Below are 20801 nucleotides of genomic sequence, written 5' to 3' on the forward strand. Positions count from 1 at the left end.
TACATAAAATAGTTAGGCAAAACACATATAGGCTGTTCATCTACTTCATCACATTACATCTGACACCTTCATGTTTCATGTTCTAAGAAGCCAATGATCCACCTTTAAACATGAAACCTCAGTAGACAAAACATTTCATTAAAAACTTGTGTGTGTGACAAATACTGTATATGTCAAAATCTAAGCTTTGTCTAGCTGCTTTGTCTAGGAAGTGATTAGCAAACTCAGATTTATCTGTATATATATATATCTAAAAACCACGCACTGAAATGTACACACAAAAGGTTGTTGCATCGAGACGCATCGATAATCTGTTTCGAACCGAATCGTTGGCCTCTGAATCGGAATCGAATCGTGAAGTGCCAAGAGATTCCCACCCCTACTAATTACTTTAACTAAAACGTTACTTTAAAAGACACACGTGCACATGCTTGACGAGAACAGGAACGATTCCTCGGAGCGACTGCGCTTCGTTAGTGCAGGAAACAGTCAGCTGTCCTGGGCAGTTCAGTGCTAGTGTTTCTTGTGGCTGTGTGAAATACGTTCACCAGCTAGTCTCTTAAAGTGATGGTTTCGGAGTAATGTCACCCTAGGGTCCTTTGCACCATGACTTCGAGCCAAACACGCCCCCCCGAAGCTTTTTTCACCTGGGTCGAACATTGGGAGAGTTAGCTAGAGTAGCGTTATCAGCTGAATAGCTTAGCGCAGGGGCTAATGGACCCACGTTTGTATCTCGTAAATGACCCCACTAATAATGCCCGAAATGATACCAAACGTCTACACTAGTATATATAGGTTATGTACTCATAAAACGATGGATTGGAAAGTTTATAAGTACACAAGTTTTATTCGTGCACATTTTTAGACATAGGGTTATATGATCCACTAGTCTTGATAGCAGCATCGATAAGCACGGACCTTAGTGATTTTTGGTAGGGATGCACCGAAATGAAAATTCTTGGCCGAAACCGAAAACCGAAAAAGAGGAAACCAAGACCGAAACACCGAAAGAAATTATGCCAATTATTAGTACCATTGCATTCATGATGATTTGTGATAAAAGTATTTCGGCCCGAAAACCTGGAAGAAGAAAAGCCTGGAAATTTTCGGTGGCCGAATATTCGGTGCATCCCTAATTTTCGGGTTTCGGGAAATTTGGAACCGGGTCTTTAATAGAACCGGGTCTCGAGACCCATCCCTAATCTAGTTAGATGTTTAATCATTTCCATACAGAATCATGTCCTCAATATCAAGAGGTTACCTGACAAAGTGGCTGGTGGGAGACATAGCCCCCACAGCAGTTATTTATAAGTATCCGGTTGGCAGGTAGAGCTTCCCACCTTGGGGACAGGTACCGTTTGTCAGCCAGCTGGAGAGAGATGCCCCTGATACTGTAGAGCTAACCTCCACCTGCCGCTGTGTCATCTGAGGAAATACACACATCAATCTCGCAGCTGTGGGCAGACAGACGTAGCCTAAACTGAGCCAGGTCAGAGCCAGATATTTCAAATATCATCTACGTGATATAAATATTAATAAATATTATACAAGTCTCGGAGGAGTTGCAAATATTGCCAGGGTTTTAATGTCCTTAGGGTGTCTCTCTGTCTAGGAGACAGACAGGTGAGGGGAGCAGAGTGGTGGAAACACAGCTATGGAACAGTTTTATCCACATTCATTTCAGTCAAATATTATAAAAACATTTTTTTTTTTTTTTTTTTTTTTTTTTTTTTAAAGAGGCTTGGAACCCATCAATTTAACTGTCTGTACTGTTCACATCTGATGTGTTGATTGGCCTTGCTGACACAAACACACACACACACACGTTATGTAGCCAATCTTGTTTTTTTTTTTAAATCAAATGCTTACTTGTGTTCAAATAGTAACTTTAAGGACTTTTGTGATTGCTCACAATGCTTTTCTTTTTACTTTTTCAATTTTGACCAAAATAAGTGTGATTATGATTGTTTTTCATAATCTAGCAGCCCTATTATATTCTGCAGGCATTCAGTCACTTTCATCCAGCAACAAGTGCAACAAATGGCTACCCTGATTGCATAATGTAGGCCTACAAATCATAAGGCAGCTCTGCAGAGAAATGAGACAGAAAGGCAGAAAGTAAAAGGCTATTTCTGTACATGGGTCCTTTTCTAATGCTCAGCTGGAGGTCGTGGTTTCGAATGCCAATGTGGTCCACACTACTGGCTGTGCTACCTTGGGTTACAAGGACAGCAGCGGCTTTAGATGAGCACAATGATTAATTCATTAGGAGCGCTGTCCTCTATCTCCGCTTACGAGGTCCGGTCATCTACTGCCACGACTGAATTAGGGCTGCACAACATATCGTTTTAATCTTCATCGCATCATCAACTGACAAGATTATTTTTTAGGCATTTACGAAAGGGGAGAGAGAGGGTGGAATGACATGCAGCAAAGGGCCGAGGATTGGAATTGAACCTGCAGCCGCTGCGGCAAGGACTACGCCTCTGTGCATGGGGCGCACGCTCTACCAGGTGAGCTACCCTGGCGCCCCATTAGCACTCTCTTTTCCGACGGCACGGATCCATTTTTCCGACACAACTGAAGCGTGGTTTCGCGACGTCATACATCCATGGTTGATGCTCCACGCCCCTGACCGGCAGCTGATTGGACGAACGCGTGACGTGGGTGTGGCTACTCCAGAATTTCAACAGACGGTCATGGCGGCTGGTTGAGAATACGATCTAGTATTTTACGAAAATAGTTCACCGAAACGGGTTTCTAAAAACATTTTAAGCGAGAAATAGGCCGTGCAGTTGCTGATTCTGTCTTCGTTTTCAGCTCGACAAAGGTCAGTTTGAAAGATTTTCATCTACTTCTACTGGGTAGTCGCGTTCAACGGATTAATTTGCATAAAGAAGGGCATCGGCCAGCTTTTGGACGCGCAGCATTTTTTCAAGAGCAGCGCCGCCTTCCCGGGATGCTTTGCGTGCACGTTGAAGTCGCTTGACGTCACCCATAGGAATAGAATAGATGGATCTGTACCGTGAGAATCATTTTGTGCATATCTGGTTCGGGGAGGTCTTCAAAATGTCCCCGAACCAGACGTGCACATCCCCCCCTAAACGTCTGATTCAGAGCATCAGAGCAGCGCAGACATTTGAGTAGCACTGTACCGAGGCACCGAAATCAGCGTTGCTATTCCGTCCGGTAGATACCGCACCACCGTTGGCCGTACCGCTGCCATATCAGCATCCGATTTTTAACATGCGGCGACAACGTGAAAAGTAAATTGCGTTGCCTGTATGTTTTCACGGCAAACGAGCGTGTGTGGAAAGCGGTCGCACAACAGACACAAGTGACTTAATCTGGTTGCCGAGGGCAACCGTTGCTGTCAAGACCTGCACGCGCACACACACACACACACACACACACACACACACACACACACACACACACACACAGTAATTAAACAAGATATATGGTTTGCTGATCCATTACCATTTAAGTATCTAAGTACATTTACTCAAGCACTGTAACGTTAACCATGTTTATTCTGAGGTATTTGTACTTGAGAATTTTAATTTGATACTACTAATTTATACTTTTAACTTCAGTACATTTATCTGACAGCTGTAACTACTTAACTGTTACAGCTAAAACTCAGCGTGGAGCCTCCACAGAGCCATAAATCATGCTTTAGTCATCGTATCCATATTAGATACTGGTGATTATTCATTAAAACCCTCTGGTGAAAGCACCAAAAGTTAACCCTTCAATATCAGCAATAAATGAAGAAACAACATTGTATTTGGTCAACAATATTGGGATTGATTTTCTCCATATCGCCTAACCCCCCCCCCCTTTGGAAATAAGTCACTTTGTTCTCCATAACAGGTTTGACAAAGACTCCAGAGGATGGCCAGTGTAGGGCACAAGAAAGCTTTTGTTGGCCACAGCCATTGCCCTTGAAAGGAAGGTACACACGAAACTAACCTGACTCAATGAAAAGAGAAAAATCTTTGGGACTTTGTTCTCTCAAGTACGAGCTTTGGTGAAAGTAATTTTCCAGAGATTATCCAGAGAGTATCAGCGGGTCTTCAAACTGTATTAAAATGTCTTGAATTGGTTTGACAGTTTATATTGGAGCTGACAACAGTCCTGCTGTCTGGCCCCTGCTGCCAGTTAGTCACCTTATAAACACAATGACAAGACCTTCAGCTACAGTTGCTGAATGTCAGAAGAAAGAAAGGTCTGAAGTTCACAAATATATTTTACTACTTCACAGTTTATTACAAACGTAGGTACAAAGTCTGAACTCTGAATGCCAATAACCGATATTTCTAGGGCTGCAAGAAACACTTATTGTCATTGTCGATTAATCTGTTGATCATTTTCTGGATGACTGGATTAGTCGTTTGGTCTCTAAAATGTCCGAAAATTGTGAAAAATGTGGATCAGTGTTTCCCAAAGCCCAGGATGACGTCCTCAAATGTCTTGTTGTGACTCCATTGCTTGAAGTGCTCATATTATGCTCATTTTCAGGTTCATAATTGTATTTAGAGGTTGTACCAGAATAGGTTTACATGGTTTAATTTAAAAAAAAAAACACTATATTTTTGTTGTACTGCACATTGCTGCCGCTCCTCTTTTCACCCTGTGTGTTGAGCTCTCCGTTTTAGCTACAGAGTAAGACATCTCACTTCTCTTCCATCTTTGTTGGGAGTCGCACATGCTGCAGTACCTCGGTAAGGACTACTAGCCAGTCAGAAGCAGAGTATGAGGGCGTGCCCTGACAGTACCTAGGTAAGGACTACTAGCCAGTCAGAAGCAGAGTATGAGGGCGTGCCATGCTAGCAGCTAGGCGAGCATTATAACGTGTGTTACAAAGTGACCACGTCTGTCTCTGAAGTAAAGGCTGGACTACAATAGAGCTGTTTGGAGCAGTTTGTGAACAGTGGTTTCTGTTGGAGATGGTAAGTCCCTTTGGGGGGGGGGGGGCTTTGGGCTTTTTCACTTTCTAAACCTATAACATGCACAAAAAAAAGATATATAACACAATAAAGGAAATGGGAAAAAGCCAAAAAGCATAATATGAGCACTTAGTGCCCACTAAGTGAGCTTTTTTTTTACAGCTGTAAAGATTAATCGATTAGTTGTCAACTATTAAAATAATCAAACTATTTTGATAATCGATTAATCAAGTTTGAGTAATTTTTTATGAAAAAACATCCTTTGCTTCCAGCTTGTTAAATGTGAATATTGAACTATTTTGACTTTGGAAAACCAAAAGAAATCAACATTTTTCACCATTTTCAGACATTTTACAGACCAAAAACAACAAATCCATTCATCAAGAAAATAATCGACAAGTTAAGGGACAGCTCAATCAGGAGAGTTCGTTTGCGTTTCCAGAAGAGGATGTCTGAGATATGTGTGAAAGGACACGTGTGAACCAACTGCCTGGGAAGAAAAAGAGGGCGTGGGGTTTTGAACTCGTGCGATACTCGCCTGGGGAGAAAGGGAAACGATGAGTCAGGCGCTGAAGGGAGAGTGTGACGATGACAAAGACAGAGCCGGGGAGCGAAGAGAGAGAGAGAGTGTTTCTCCGGGCTGTAAACAGAAGCCACAAACAAGGACTTCCATTTATCCCGAGGGGGGTAATGTGAGGGCAGATGCTGTCGAAGGCGGGGTCATTGCCCCGGGCGTCTCCGGTGGAACGGGTTGGTGTTCAAGCCGCGGCTCTCGTTTGTGTTACAAGTAAGTAACATCACCTAGATAGTAGATACAGAGGCCGGTAGAATGTAATAAAACCTGTTCTCCAGCACTGATCAATGCAAAGACTCCTACACTTCAGGTAAAAAAAAATACATATTGATTTAGTGCAGAATTAAAATCCAAACAATTTGACTACAGGTATCTGTTAGATGACTCCCTTTTAGGGCTGCACGGTATGAGAAAAATATGCAAAAACCTTGTTGAATAGACCGATATTAAAGTGTTCTCAGTTCTGCTGCTTTCTGTATTCTGCTAAAATACAACAAATTGCTTGTTGAAATTAAAACAAATGAAAACATTTCCAACGTTCTTTTATTGAACAAACTGAACATTGAATCTACTGACATTTTCTTTCAACTACCCAAACATCTCTAAGTATCTTTGGCGATATGTCGCAGCCTTTCGCGATGCATTTATTGCGCCAGTTGATATCGCGATGAGGAGAAAGAAAAAAAAATATATATTGTGCAGCCCGTCTCCCTTTGCAGCTTTATATCTACATAGACACACGTCTGCGTCAGATTTACACATCATGGATTCCTTAATATTTTCTTCTTTCTTCTTTGCTAAATACATTCCGAACATCCCCGAACCAGACATGCACAAAATAATTCACGATTGGCATGGGGTACTTTCCAGAAAATCATCTCTCAATGCAAATCAAACCAGCTATTAGGCTAACTGATAGCTGAAATAAAACCATGCCAACCTCTAGGTATGGTGAAGGGTATGTGATGGTGTGGGGGGGGGGGCTATTTTAATTCCAAAGGCCAAGGGAACTTTATCAGGATGCATAGTATCCTGGATCCATGAAATAACTGGTCTTTAAAAATAAAAACCTGCCTGCCTCTATGGGAATTTAACATAGGGGTGTACTGACTTATGCCCCCTGTATTTTAAGGAAGAACATTTATTTATTTACGATACATTAGTCAATCACAAAGAAAATTGGTGTCCTTAAAAGGTTGGATTTTTCCTAATTTTTTTTAATTAAGGCATTAAGATCAATTTCCAAAAGATGGATTTTTATTCCTCTTTTTAGTCAACTTTAACATGGGTGTGTAAACTTATGCGAGCTACTGTAGATCTGATCTGAAATGCAGTTGACCCAAACAACTCGCAGCCGCTTGATGCACTATCATCTAAGAAATAAGAAGCAAACTTAATATTAAGATCAAACAAACAAAAAGGTACAGTCATAGCAACTAATTCCACAAATGTAAACGCTTCAGAGACTCATTTATAGAAGTAATTTCTTTAGTTTAACCTTTTGCTAAAACAATTTTTCTGTAGAAGTACATGACCATAACAGACAGAAGACACATCTGTGAATCAAATACCAAAACATTTCCTCAGAGATGAATGGACCCCCGAAGACCTCTAGTGAGATAACTAAGTAAACTACAATGTTTAATATCTGAATTTATGGCCAAGAGTGCAAGTCGTAAACGGCCTCGAAGACCAAGGGCTGTATTACAGAAAACTTCTTAACTTTTTGGTAACCATGTTAATTAGGGTCAGGACCTGATTTAGGACAAACACCATTACAGATGAACAGTTCCTAAGTGGATGTTCCTATCCTAGCTCAGGATAGGAAATGTGTATTACACAAGCATCCTAACTTCCCAAAATCTTACAGGTGCCCTGCCACACAAAAGCGTTTTTACTTGCATTTTTTTAAATCTGTCAGGTCCATATGTGTTTGTGTTATGTGGTGAATGTGAAAATGAACTGCTACCTCCTCTGTCAGCTCTAGACACTGGAAAGAAATAAGTGGAGAAATCAGGCCTGTGCTCATTACTATTCATGAGCTCGCCCAGTTGCGATGGGTAAAGGATGCTGATAGCCAGGCTCTCATTGGCTAGCTGTTAGCCAATCAGATTCAAACAGCTTAGCTTGTTGAATATTAATGAGAACTGGCACAAATCGAGCAGAGTCTTCCTGCAGGCTTTCTATACCACGCTAGAATGGCTTGAAACAAGGTAACCAAGGCATTTTTTAAACAAAAAATGTTAGAGTCCATGGTAGAACTTCAGACATTACCACAAAGTAATGAAATACGTGTGGCAGGGCACCTTTAAACAAACCAACTTTAGGATAACCCATCTCAAGACTTAACGATAGAAAGTTTCTGTATTGCGGGCCCTGGTTCAGACCACCCATGTTAACTTGTTCACACCGTAGGTACATACGTAGGTACATTACGTAGGTACGTGGAGACACTGACCTACATCGCGGCGACGCATGTAGTTTGGCCGTGGCTTGGTAGCGTTGCATTTCCCCCCCGACTCATTCCCTGGTTGTTCTCCATAAACATGAAATCAAGGAGAGGGTTAACTTTCCCTGCTACAGACTTCCCACCTCGGTCAGAAAGAACAGGGGAGACTTCTCTCTCGAGTCGATACTCGCTCCAAAGCCACTCACCGTCGCTCTCTCACTCGCTCTACCACGCACGCATCCACGCACGCTTCCAAAAACAGAACAGTCCTTGGTAACAGCAATCCTCCTTTTGAGAAGCCCTCGTCAGCTTGTGGCTGCCCTGAACATGCCGCCCTGCTGCGACGTGACAACAACATCCTGTCGGTCTACACACAGGATTACACAGCCACATATGAGAGCATAATCACAGATAAAAGGATTGGAGGTAAGTCTGTTGTGACAGGTTAGGTTATGTAAACTCATCCAATGGTTTAACCTGTTATCTAACCTGGAACAGTGTTCAGAGAAAAAGATAACTGGTTCTTTAAAAACAAATGACTCCAGAAACAAGACACATAAGTCTTGTGTCAAACAGAAAACAGGAAGTTATATGGCACATGTTGCTCAATATTACCACTACACTGGCACTAGCATAAAATTTTCCCACCGTCAAATAAGTGATGCAAAAGATTTAAACTTGGGAGACATGCAGCAAAGGGCCGCAGGTCGGACTCGAACCCTGGTGCCGCTGCGGTAGGGACTGAGCCTTAGCACATGGGGCGCACGCTCAACAGGTGAGCTACCAGGTGCGCTACCAGGGCGCCCCTTTAATGTATTTTTAAGATGTTTTTAAAACTACAGTTACAGTGGGGAGGCTTCATTTAGTCATATTTTCAAACCACCAGTTAACCATTAGCGCTGACTTAATGTTTGGCCCTTTGGAATCCGTCTCATAGCTTATTTAAATTCTGAATTTTGCGATTCCGTTATTGTGCTCTATATTAATGCTGCCATCAGTCTGTGACTGGCGCCAGCTGGGCCCTCGTAAAATTATCCACATTCATATTTTAAGATGCTGCAAAATGATACATCCAGCTACAAACCAGCCTGAAAGATGGACGTCAAAACACAACAGAAGAGTCGTTGCTAAGGAGACGATGTCCCGTCTCATCTCGTCTCATTGGTGTAAACTGGCAGGTTTTATAACGTTGCAGACCGGCGCGTTGCAAGTGGTTCAACTCGTCATTATGTCTTGATGTCATGTTATATTTTCTACTTTATGGTCCAGAAAATTTGACCTATATTCACAGCTCCTCATCATACTTGGAAAGAACTGAATTTAATTTGAGCTTCTGGCAGTGTAAGATATATCTGATTAATTGTATCTTCTGTTGTAATGAACTTTGCATCAATAAAATAAAAAAAAATAAAAAGTACTACACTGGCACTATATTTAGTGTTGATTACAGGACGTGCCGCCTCACTGTCTCAGTGCACTTTGGTTACTTAGAAGAGAAAACAGTTTTTATCAATCCAGTTTCAGATGGATTTACCTCACGTTTTATAAACGGTGATTAACCTTTGCTTCCGGTAAACCAGCACGCAGCATTTCATTTCACAGCATCTGGCAGAAGAGATGGGTAGTCTGCTCCTGCTAACTACCCAGCTCATGTTGTCTAATCTGGTTCAAGCGTTAAATAGTCAGACAAAACAAGCTATTAAAATACATCTTCTTGGGCCGCGGAAAGTTTTAACAAGTATCATTTTTAATTTTTTGACTTTTTATAGACAAACAATAATTCCCTGATCAATCAATAATGAAATAAATTGTAAGTTTCAGCCCAAGAAAACACTACAAATGACTGAAATAAGTCGACTCAAGCTGCTGAAGTCCATCAAGTAGAAAACTACAAACTTTTTACAGCCAATTAGGATTTAAACATGAATTTTAACAAGGCTAATATTGGTTGCTCATCTAGGAACATCCCTTAGGAATCATATACCGTCGCTGTTATTTCCTTTAACTCTGGTGTTAATAAGCTGATAACAATAAAAACTGTATGGATAAATGAACTGAGAATGATACAGGTTTTCCCCTTGTGCTACTCTGCTCTCAAACCTTTAAGGACCGGTCTCCATACTCTCTCTCTCTCTCTCTGGTATGCAGCGACAGTGAAAATAATTCCTCAGCTCATCACAACCGCCTCCAAACACATAAACACTCTCCAGAGTTCTCACAGGGAAAATCAAATCAAAGGCTTTTACAACCACAGTGATCTGGGGGCCGGTCCGGGATAATACAGTAATGACAGTTCAGTAGGGGTGGGAATCACCAGAGGCCTCACGATACGATATCATCACGACACAATATTATTGCAATTTCAAAACATATTGCAATATTCTGCGATATATTGCAATTCATTACCTTATTTCCAACTTCAAATTTTTTCCCAATTTCAAATTATGTCCCCAACAGGAAACTTTGTCAACATCTGTTTTATCTGAAAAGATACATTTCTCTGTTTGTTCATCTCACTCCAATTTTATTGCTGCAAAATCAGATTGTCGAGCAGACAGACTGACCAACACATATATCGTAATCGATCCATACTTGGCGTCTGTGTATCGATACAGTATTGCCACGTAAAATACTGCGATATTATGCTGTATTGATTTTTCCCCCCACCCCTACAGTTCAGGTACACCAACTTGCTCTCTCTTATTCTGAAATCTCAGGCTTGTGTGTGTGTGTGCGCGTGCGTGCGTGCGTGTGTGTGTGTGTAATGAGGGCTGCACAAAGGGAATAATTATAAGTTAGATTACCTTAAAAGTCCCACTTACGGCGCCTGGTTAGCTCACCTGGTAGAGCGTGCGCCCATATATAGAGGTTTACTTTGCTGCATGTCGTTCCCCCTCTCTCCCCCCTTTCAGGTCTTCAGCTGTCCTATAAAAATAAAGGCCTAAAATGCCCAATATCTTCTAGTGCTGGGACGATATGAGTTTGTCCCGATTCCATGCTTTCACGATACATGGGTGCCGATTCCATTCGTATTGCGGCTTTCATTTATTGTGATTCTAGAAGTATAGTAGGACAATTTTATTGTTCTTCGTGAACAAAAAACTAAAGTTGAATAATACACTTCTAGAGACAATAGATCACGAGACATTTCTAAATTGTTTTCATTGAGCATTGAAATGTTTTTACGTATTAAACAAAACTGACACTTCGCTGCAACACAAACAAATATTGGTATTTATTCACCTCTATTCACACATAATGAGGCATATTTTCGTTTTGATTGAACTGTATTTTTCAGGAACTGTCGGTCTTCAAAATTAATTTTTCAGTGGCAAAGTTGGCAGCCTTGCTGTGTGCATTTGACTTTTCTTAGCTTTTGGAAAAATAACTCCAAGGCTCTGTTATAGGGGAATTCAGAAAGAGGTGGAAACACTGTGGCTGTTGACTCGATATAATGGCCATTGTTGAACGCCACTGCTCCTGTTTGTATTTTATGTGCATTATTTACATGCTACATCTAGCGGCATGTAGGCTATGCTACTCAGAATAAATAGTTCTATTTTATAGTGATTGATTATCTGTTCAAAAAAGTTCTATGTTCTATGCAAAATGTACTATTAAAGAACAGATAGAAAATAAATATTTGTGAGTGCTGTCAAGTGGTTAGAAAAAAATTTAATTGGAATCGGCTAAAATTGGTATCGGCAGGTCAAACTTAATGAAAAACTGGAAATCGGAATCAGCCTACAAAGTTGTAATCGGTGCATCTCTAGAAGTTATTCTGACATCAGCTTTTAACCAAAAAGATCGGGAATTTAGTCTGCACAATTCCACAAAAAAATGAAAGTGCACATCATTAGTTCACAGTGAGTCTGTGAGGTAACACCTTCAAATGTTGTCTCTTTGAAAGCCCCAAAGTTATTACATTTACAAAGATATAAAAACAGAGGAAAGCAGCAACTCTTAACATTTGCTAAGCTGGAACTAGAAAATGAAAACCTGCCAAACTATTAATTGATAAAAACTCTCAGTCAGCCAGTAGTTTCAGCTTTAGTCAAATAATATGAACTTAAGTTTGCTCTAGAGCCCGACCGATAAAAGATAAGTCTGATATCGATACAAATATTTGTTGATTTAAAAATCTGATATATCGGCCAATATATATATTTTTTTAAATAATCCAGAAACGTGTAACAAAACAAACAGATTTCCCTAACATTAGTTATTTGTAGTTATTTATGAGTCCTCACTAAAACAATATGATAATGCAGTTTAAAAATAAACTTGTTTGTTTTATTGTCACAACAGAACATCAAAATATATTAAAGTTCTGATAAATAAAAAGTATAAATACAAACTTAATACATGGAACTTAAAGTCTTTTGAACATAAACACAACAAAAATCGAAGAGTGTTGCCAACAGGGATGTTGTAGAGCGCCCTCTGGTGGACAAACTACGCAACGCCAACACTCAGAACATTGTTGAAGGGTGTTTCGTCCGTTTTTATTTTATTAATATTCATTTATCGGCCATTGTAAATTCCAAAACCGATAGTTTGGAAAATGCCTAATATTGGCCGATAATATCGGCCCACCAATATATCGGTCGGGCTCTAGTTTGCTCATTTATTGACAAAACTTTACGCAAACATCACTGCAAAAAAAACTAAAAACATCAAAAGTCTTCACTAGGGCTGTGCTCGATTGAAGAAATTCTTAGTCGACTAACACTCATTCAATTGTATCGACTAATGGATTAGTTGATTTAATCGACAGATCTGTAAATCTGAGTTTCTCCGCAAAGAGTCCTGCTAAAAACACCACTTTAATTCTTGTGTTTACCAGAGATGTGCTCGTACGTTTCTTGGAAATAAGTCATTCAGCATGAAAAAAGCCTCAAACATGACTAATGGACTAAAGAAATCTAAGTTGACTAAGACCAAAACGACCGATTAGTCGACTAAGAGGGAGCAGCCCTAGTCTTCACGGCCAAAGCGAATTCAAGTCACCAGAATAACGACTCGAAGATCCTGCAATTGGTACGAAAATCCTTTTATAAACGGTGAATTGGGACACTTGAGCTGCAGCTGTTTTTGTTCAGACCGCGGTGCCAAAATAAATGCTCTCTGGGCACTTTATCATTGTAAAAACTTTCAATCCCAAAGCATGACGACTATGTTTGCCGTTGGGGGGAAAAAAGAAGGAACAGTTATCTAACAGTAGAGATTTCTGTTTAGCAGAGGGGAAAGCTGGAGCCTGTGAAGGGAAATCCTCCTGTCCTGAACTCACTTCTGTCTTCACCGTCAGCAGCCGGGAGGGTTTAATCAGTCGCTGAGGTTCTAACAGATTTAACGTATGATTCATGCAATCTAGCTAACTGATTAGTCAAGTACATGTTCAAACTTGCAGAAGGACCAAGAAGGATTTCTTTTGCAGCTCTAACCACAGAAATCTTGTCTATCTAAATAAACTGCAACTTGCATGTTGTATCGTGCGTTTCCCGTACATAGCCTGAACCTGAGCTGTCGAAAAATTGTCAAAAAATTACGTTTGAAGTTTTCTTCTAAAGAAAGCCATAGGTTCAAACATATTTGAATATCTATTTCTGCGCATTTTGTCCAATAATAGAGCCAACGGGATATTTCTCGATCAGTCGATTAGTTGTTTGTACTCCAAAATGTCCGAAAATTGTAAAAACAAATGTGGATCAGTGTTTCCCAAAAAGCCCAACAGGATGTCCTCAAATGTCTCGTTTTGTCCACAACTCAAAGATATTCAGTTTACTGTCACAGAGGAGATATTCACATTTAACAAAGCTGCAATCAGCGAAGTGTTGACTAAAACCGATTAATTGATTAGTTGGCAATTAATTTAATAGTTGACAGTTAGCCTAATCGATAAATCTTTGCAGCTTTAGTCAAGACGTTATCTCACACAAACATCATGCAGCACTCCTATTCAAAACATATGTAAATATGTGTAAATAAGTAAAGCTAAATCAAATATTAGTTTCTGTTCATGGCCTAAGTGCCCACTTCAAAGATTTACAATGTGGAAATGGGTTAGTAGACCTGCAAAGATAAATCGATTGGTTGTCAACTATTAAATTAATCACCAACTATTTTTTATAAGCGGTTTGAGTCATTAAATCAAACTTCTCGGATTCCAGCTTTGTTAAATGTAAATATTGTTCCAGTTTCTTCTCTCCTCTGTGACAGTAAACTGAATATCTTTTGAGTTGTGGACAAAACGAGACATTTGAGGAGGTCATCTTGGGCTCTTTGGGAAACACTGATCCACATTTTCCACAATTTTCTGACATTTTAGAGACCAAACAACTAATAAATTAATCCAGAAAACAATCCACAGATTAATTGAATAATGAAAATAATCGTTGGTTGCGGCCCTACTCATATTGGAGTCTGAATGGAGGCTTGCTGGCTCAGTGAGCAGTGAATGATAAAACGTCCTCTCAGACTGCAGAGTGTTTCTGGTCTGGGGTTTAAACACACACTAACAACCTCAAGTGGCACAGCGTGGAGCTCAGTGTGTTCAAAAAAAAAAAAAAACGGGACTGACAGAAGTTTCTGAGGAATGTGCTCTGAACAGACCTCCATCTGTTTCCCTCATTCCACGAGTTCAAATAAACCCAACAGGTAGCAGAAAGCTATGACTCGAGTTCTGGCTTTAGTTTGACATTTTCCGTCCCTTTATGGTTGACTCAGGGTGTTTCTGCATGCACCATGACAACAAATATCCTTTAAAAATCACTTCAGCCTTCAAATTCGCCCACTCCTTTTCAATCCAAGCAGCAGAGAAAAAACCCCGAGGCTACAAAAACGTGTCCTCAAGGTAACTGTGAAGATGCTTCAGGCAGAAATGTCAAAATATAAGGAGTTCAGTGTTTTGTATTATGTCCACAATTTATTCATTATCCATTCTAAAATAACGGCGAGCAACTAAAGCCTGGAGGTATGTCTTCAAATTGCTTATTTAAAATCTGATTTACAGTCCACTATTCACCGTCAAGGTCCGCAGCAGGTGAGCATATTAAGTCTAAGCTCAACACAGGAAAGTAAGTTAAGATTTACTTTTTTATTATTAACATTTTTGAAAAACTAAAGATGCAAAGTGCTTCACAATGAAAGCATGCATTACAACCCTGTGTTTCCGCTATATACATTTAGCAGAGGCACATCGCCACTACTAAATTGTTTTCCGGACATGTATAGCTTATTGACATGATTTTATTTAATCGAAAAAGTCCAATACCTTTGACTGTATTGTTGCATCTTCTCACTTAGTTTGGTCGACACAAATGCTCCTCAGCCATCAAAGAAAAAAAGCGCCCAAGAGGTCGGAAAAAGTGACAAATGTTGAAAAAAGCAACAAAAACGTCGGAAAAAGCGTCAAAAACGTTGGAAAAAGGGAACTGAATCTAAATTGATATGCGGGCCGGATCAAAATCAGTATTCACATTAATGCTTCTGTGAATCAGTTAAACCTCCATAGTTTAATACTTTTACTAAATCTTTATTTTTACTTCAGTTTCTTCTGTACTTTCTCTTCTGTACTTTCCTTCTTTTGAAAGAAGCACCAAAAAAAGGCTGATTGGAGAAACAGTAACGGGCTCCTGCTGTCCAATCAAACCACTAAAAATGCAAAAATGCCTGACTCATACAAACAGCTGCTGTTATCAGACCATTCAACAACACTTCACACCTTTTTATAATGTGCGTTTCCATTTCCAGGCAAGGAAAATGAAGATGTGTTTAGAGTTTTGCCGACCGGATACGGCAAAAGCTTAATCCATCAACTAGCTTCTCTACCTTCTTCGTTGCTCTGGTTGGTTGGAGCGCTATCCTATTGCGTGCAGAGAGAATTTGAAAGACAACCGTTTATCCCGCCCCTCGGATTGAGCCCTGCCAATGGTGATTTCCCAGACCCAACATCTTGATGTGGGTCTGGCTTGCTACTGACCCACTGCTGCTGGGTCTAACGTTACTGTACGTACACACAGGCCGCCGACTGGAGCTGCAAAGAAGCTCTGGCCGCCCTGTTGAGGACGCTTGTCAAAAAGTACGGGAAGGCCGTTTGACGCTTTGGCCGCTCTGACGTGGCAGCATTCTTCGATCACGTTCAACACACGATTGAAGATTGACTCAAATGACAGTTCAATGGCCTTTCTATCCATTTTAAATTCTATGGGTTAACCATCCAGCTTTACATTTTCAGAGTTATTTAATCAAACACTACTGTCACAGTCCAAGTAATTCAAAAGTACTTTTAGACACTTGTGCGTGACATAGTGTTTCCTGTCACTAGATGTTTCCAGTTAAGCAGACACGACTTTCTATTGGCTGAAACATCAGACATTTATCTCACTTCCTTTGTCTGCCTCTTTGATTTTGGAATTACTTAAATCTCTATTCATCACTTCCTGTGGGTAAAGTTGTTACTAAATATGAGTTTGAGTTCATTGAATTCATGCACACAACTGAATAAAAAGCAGAATTGACATCAGTTTAGAAAAATAGAAAAGTCTAGCCATATAAAAAGAAGAAAAAAAACAATTACACATATGCACCCATATATTTGTACTCGCATACAAACAACCATCCACTTACAAACCATTCCAATGGTCTACGTAAGCGCCTTAAAAACGGTATATGTTGAATAGTCAAGGCTTTGGACCATCTGTAGCCGCAGGGATCAAAAGTTATCTTACTAGTTGAAATGTTTGGATCATGTGCATGTTTCTTCTTCCTCAGCGTTTACCTTTGGATAGTTCTGAGGCAGGTGAACCAGCAGACAAACTAATGACAGAAGTGGGAAACGCTCGGCTGGGGCCACATGAGTCAAAACAGAGAAGTGAAACTGACTTACTATGAAAGAAGGTGTTAAAATAAAAAGAGTTGAGTAATTGTTTGTGCGGCCACGTATGAAAATGAGAAGTGTATCTGTTGAAAGTGGACACTGACGGCACGCACTACTGTTACTTTACTGCCCTATCAGTGTAGTTTAATTAAATTTTTATTGTTTTATTACCAAAAGTATAGGCTATTCAAAGCATTAAACCGCATGAGCTGTACTAGCTTTTTCCGGTGCACCACCACTCCTCAATAGACCTTTTTCACAGCAGACATGTTGACACATGTGTATTCAAAACCATTACTGATGGCTGCATTCCACTTAGGAGAGACCCTGGTATTAAACCATTAATGATGGCTGCATTCCACTTAGGAGAGACCCTGGTATTAAACCATTAATGATGGCTGCATTCCACTTAGGAGAGACCCTGGTATTAAACCATTACTGATGGCTGCATTCCACTTAGGAGAGACCCTGGTATTAAACCATTACTGATGGCTGCATTCCACTTAGGAGAGACCTTGGTATTAAACTATTACTGATGGCTGCATTCCACTTAGGAGAGGTCCTGGTATTAAACCATTACTGATGGCTGCATTCCACTTAGGAGAGACCTTGGTATTAAACCATTACTGATGGCTGCATTCCACTTAGGAGAGACCCTGGTATTAAACCATTACTGATGGCTGCATTCCACTTAGGACGAGAGAACCCTGGTATTAAACCATTAATGATGGCTGCATTCCACTTAGGAGAGGTCCTGGTATTAAACCATTAATGATGGCTGCATTCCACTTAGGAGAGACCTTGGTATTAAACCATTACTGATGGCTGCATTCCACTTAGGAGAGACCTTGGTATTAAACCATTACTGATGGCTGCATTCCACTTAGGAGAGACCTTGGTATTAAACCATTACTGATGGCTGCATTCCACTTAGGAGAGACCTGGTATTAAACCATTAATGATGGCTGCATTCCACTTAGGAGAGGTCCTGGTATTAAACCATTAATGATGGCTGCATTCCACTTAGGAGAGACCCTGGTATTAAACCATTAATGATGGCTGCATTCCACTTAGGAGAGGTCCTGGTATTAAACCATTACTGATGGCTGCATTCCACTTAGGAGAGGTCCTGGTATTAAACCATTACTGATGGCTGCATTCCACTTAGGAGAGGCCCTGGTATTAAACCATTACTGATGGCTGCATTCCACTTAGGAGAGACCCTGGTATTAAACCATTACTGATGGCTGCATTCCACTTAGGAGAGGCCCTGGTATTAAACCATTACTGATGGCTGCATTCCACTTAGGAGAGGCCCTGGTATTAAACCATTACTGATGGCTGCATTCCACTTAGGAGAGGCCCTGGTATTAAACCATTACTGATGGCTGCATTCCACTTAGGAGAGGTCCTGGTATTAAACCATTACTGATGGCTGCATTCCACTTAGGAGAGGTCCTGGTATTAAACCATTACTGATGGCTGCATTCCACTTAGGAGAGGTCCTGGTATTAAACCATTAATGATGGCTGCATTCCACTTAGGAGAGGTCCTGGTATTGTGCATGCTGACTCACTGAAATATCTTACTGGGACACTTGATGGAACTGAGCCATCGTTAAGGTTATCAGTTTCAGCTGTGCTGTTCCTGCTATGACAAGTCAACATGTCTGCTGTGGAAAAGGTCCATTGTGAGAGTCGGTGCAGCCGAAACGCAGAACAGACGCGTGTCCAGTGGAAAATCCGGGTTAGGTGCCATCTATATGCTGTTTTTTTTTTGTTTGTTTTTCTTAGTGGGGGTTAGCTAGAAAATAAGCCCGCTGATGGCGACGTTATTGTTCATATTTTGGCACAATGTTTAGTAATGACAGTAGTAGTGGTGACAATAGGCTCGTTCGAGATGAACTGCGACTTTGTAAAGTGGACGAGAGAAGGCGGCAGCAGCCGGGGGCGGTGACAAAAATCCGCTCTCAAATCATCCACTTCCAGCAGCCTTCAGGCTGAACAGGAAGTGACACAAACACTGTGGTCTGATTCAGGTTTGATAAAATGTTATCAGACCCATATATCAGCTCCTACACAGTCTCCAGTTGGTTTTATTATGACAGAGTAGCTGTCAAAATGCTCTACATGCGATCTGTTGCCGATTTTAATCAACAACAGACTGTAGGTGATCTTTAATCTGAACAGATTTAGTCTCTCTGACTTCTAAACGTTAACTATCAGCCTCACAACATGTGTTCTGTACAGAATAAGCCTTTAAATCAGACAAATAACAGTTAAAATCCCTTCCGATTCAAAAATCAATAAAAAGTTTATATAAAACGTCATCATGTTGAGGCGATTCTGAACCAATCAGCTGTTTGATCAGCTGAGAGGCCGGCTTTTCCCAGCATGCCCCTGGGTCCGCCTGGGTCTTGCAATTGGTGGAGAGCAACTGCGGCGCCTGGCTCTAAAAACTGCGCCGCCTTGATCTCGTGAGGTTATCGTTGTCCCACGTGTGCGTGACGTCAGAGGAAGTCGGGATCAAGTCGGACGCAAATCTAACCGGCATGCATTGGGCGCCGATCGCCTGGTGATCGATTCTGCACAGATCTGGCTAGTCTCGAACGAGCCTATCGAGTGAAAATGTATCTGGAATTGTTCATTAGCTACGTGCGATATCTGTAAAGCTGAACGGACTCACAGTAGTAAAGAAATATGTTATTCTGATCCAAAGACTTTCTGTGAGAGAAAAGGACACTATATACGGGAATGTAATTGTAAGACATACGATGCGTTTGAGAACCTTATAGCAAATAGAGCAAACCATTGCTAAAAAGGAAAAACACGCTGTATTAAACTCAACTCAACTTTATTTATAAAGTACTTTCAAAACCACAAGTGGAACCAAAGGTATAAAAACATAAAAACCTAAAAAAAACAATACAAACAAAACAAACAACTTACAAAGCATTATCAAATGCTAAGGAAAACAAGTGAGTTTTAAGAGCACTCTGAATTAGGTAACATTCCTGTTGACAAGTTATTTTACCCATCCCCAGTTGCAGGATAGCTCTAGTGCATCAAATTAAGCGCTCCCTATTCCGTTTGGTTACCTGAAGTACCCAACGTGTCACAGAGGAAGTAACCTGCTCTTCTTACGCTTCTAATCTGCATCCATTTATAAACTGAGACATATTGGATTATGTGCTCGGTGTGGGATTACACAGAAACCCTGTCCAGACATCCTGTGCTGGCAGAGTGAAAGGGGAGGAGGGTAGTTTCTGTACCTGTCAGGTAGTTTCTTTTCCTCGGGCCTCACCCCGTTTAGCTCTGGCAGAACCAGTCTGACGACGCTAAAGACACAAAAGAGGACGAAGACAATTCCGATGACTGACTTCCCAGAAGGAAACTCACTGTCATCCAACAGCTCGAGCGTCTGATTATTCAATGTGAACTACCGAATACCTGGCAAAAAGTGTGCCTTGTAATAATAAATCTGGTCAGGGAGGACTAGAAATGGAAAGTGACAGTTTCCCTTCCTAAAATTCACTAACCAGGAGGTTCCCTTTAAGTTCTTAAAGGGTAACTATCCTTTTTTAACCCTATTTTCCTATGTTTTTGTGTCTATGTGACTGATGGGAACAACAATCTTTGACATTGGTCCAGTATTAAGCGAGATCGCTGCAGTCGACAGCGGTGAAACAAGCTACAATGCTAGTTAACAGGGTTATTGTCCAGTTTGTATTTACCTTCACTAAAGTGCTCGTTTTGCCGCGGACAGACTCAGATTATTATTCTAAGTGTCTGACAACATTATGGAAAGGATTTCTAAGGAGGTCGACCTTTCTGTTAAAGAGTAAGATCCTTTTTTTAAACATAAAAACATCTGCGAAATTTGCGTTGACTAAACCCACCAGACTCCATGCAAATAAACAGTCATTTTAGCATCGTAAAATACACTTCA

General features: G+C 40.6%; 1 protein-coding gene across 4 annotated transcripts in view; it reads right to left on the reverse strand.

Moving 5' to 3' along the window:
- plekhf2 (pleckstrin homology domain containing, family F (with FYVE domain) member 2) overlaps positions 1-20801 on the reverse strand; it is a 41041-nt gene that overhangs the window by 12887 nt on the left and 7353 nt on the right. The window contains exon 1 of one of the 4 annotated variants that reach the window (XM_039806808.1): positions 8182-8392. The exons of 1 other annotated variant lie outside the window; for it this stretch is intronic. Coding sequence is in view for 1 of the 3 variants with exons in the window: in XM_039806806.1 (XP_039662740.1) it covers positions 7985-8003 (19 nt within the window). In the remaining 2 variants the exon portion in view is untranslated. Of the gene's footprint in view, positions 1-7984; positions 8154-8181; positions 8393-19723; positions 20191-20801 lie in introns of those variants that run through there. 2 more of the 4 variants (XM_039806806.1, XR_005639861.1) reach the window with 2 other exon arrangements.

Source organism: Perca fluviatilis, chromosome 7 (assembly GCF_010015445.1).
Source record: "Perca fluviatilis chromosome 7, GENO_Pfluv_1.0, whole genome shotgun sequence".
Classification (NCBI taxonomy): Eukaryota; Metazoa; Chordata; class Actinopteri; order Perciformes; family Percidae; genus Perca; species Perca fluviatilis.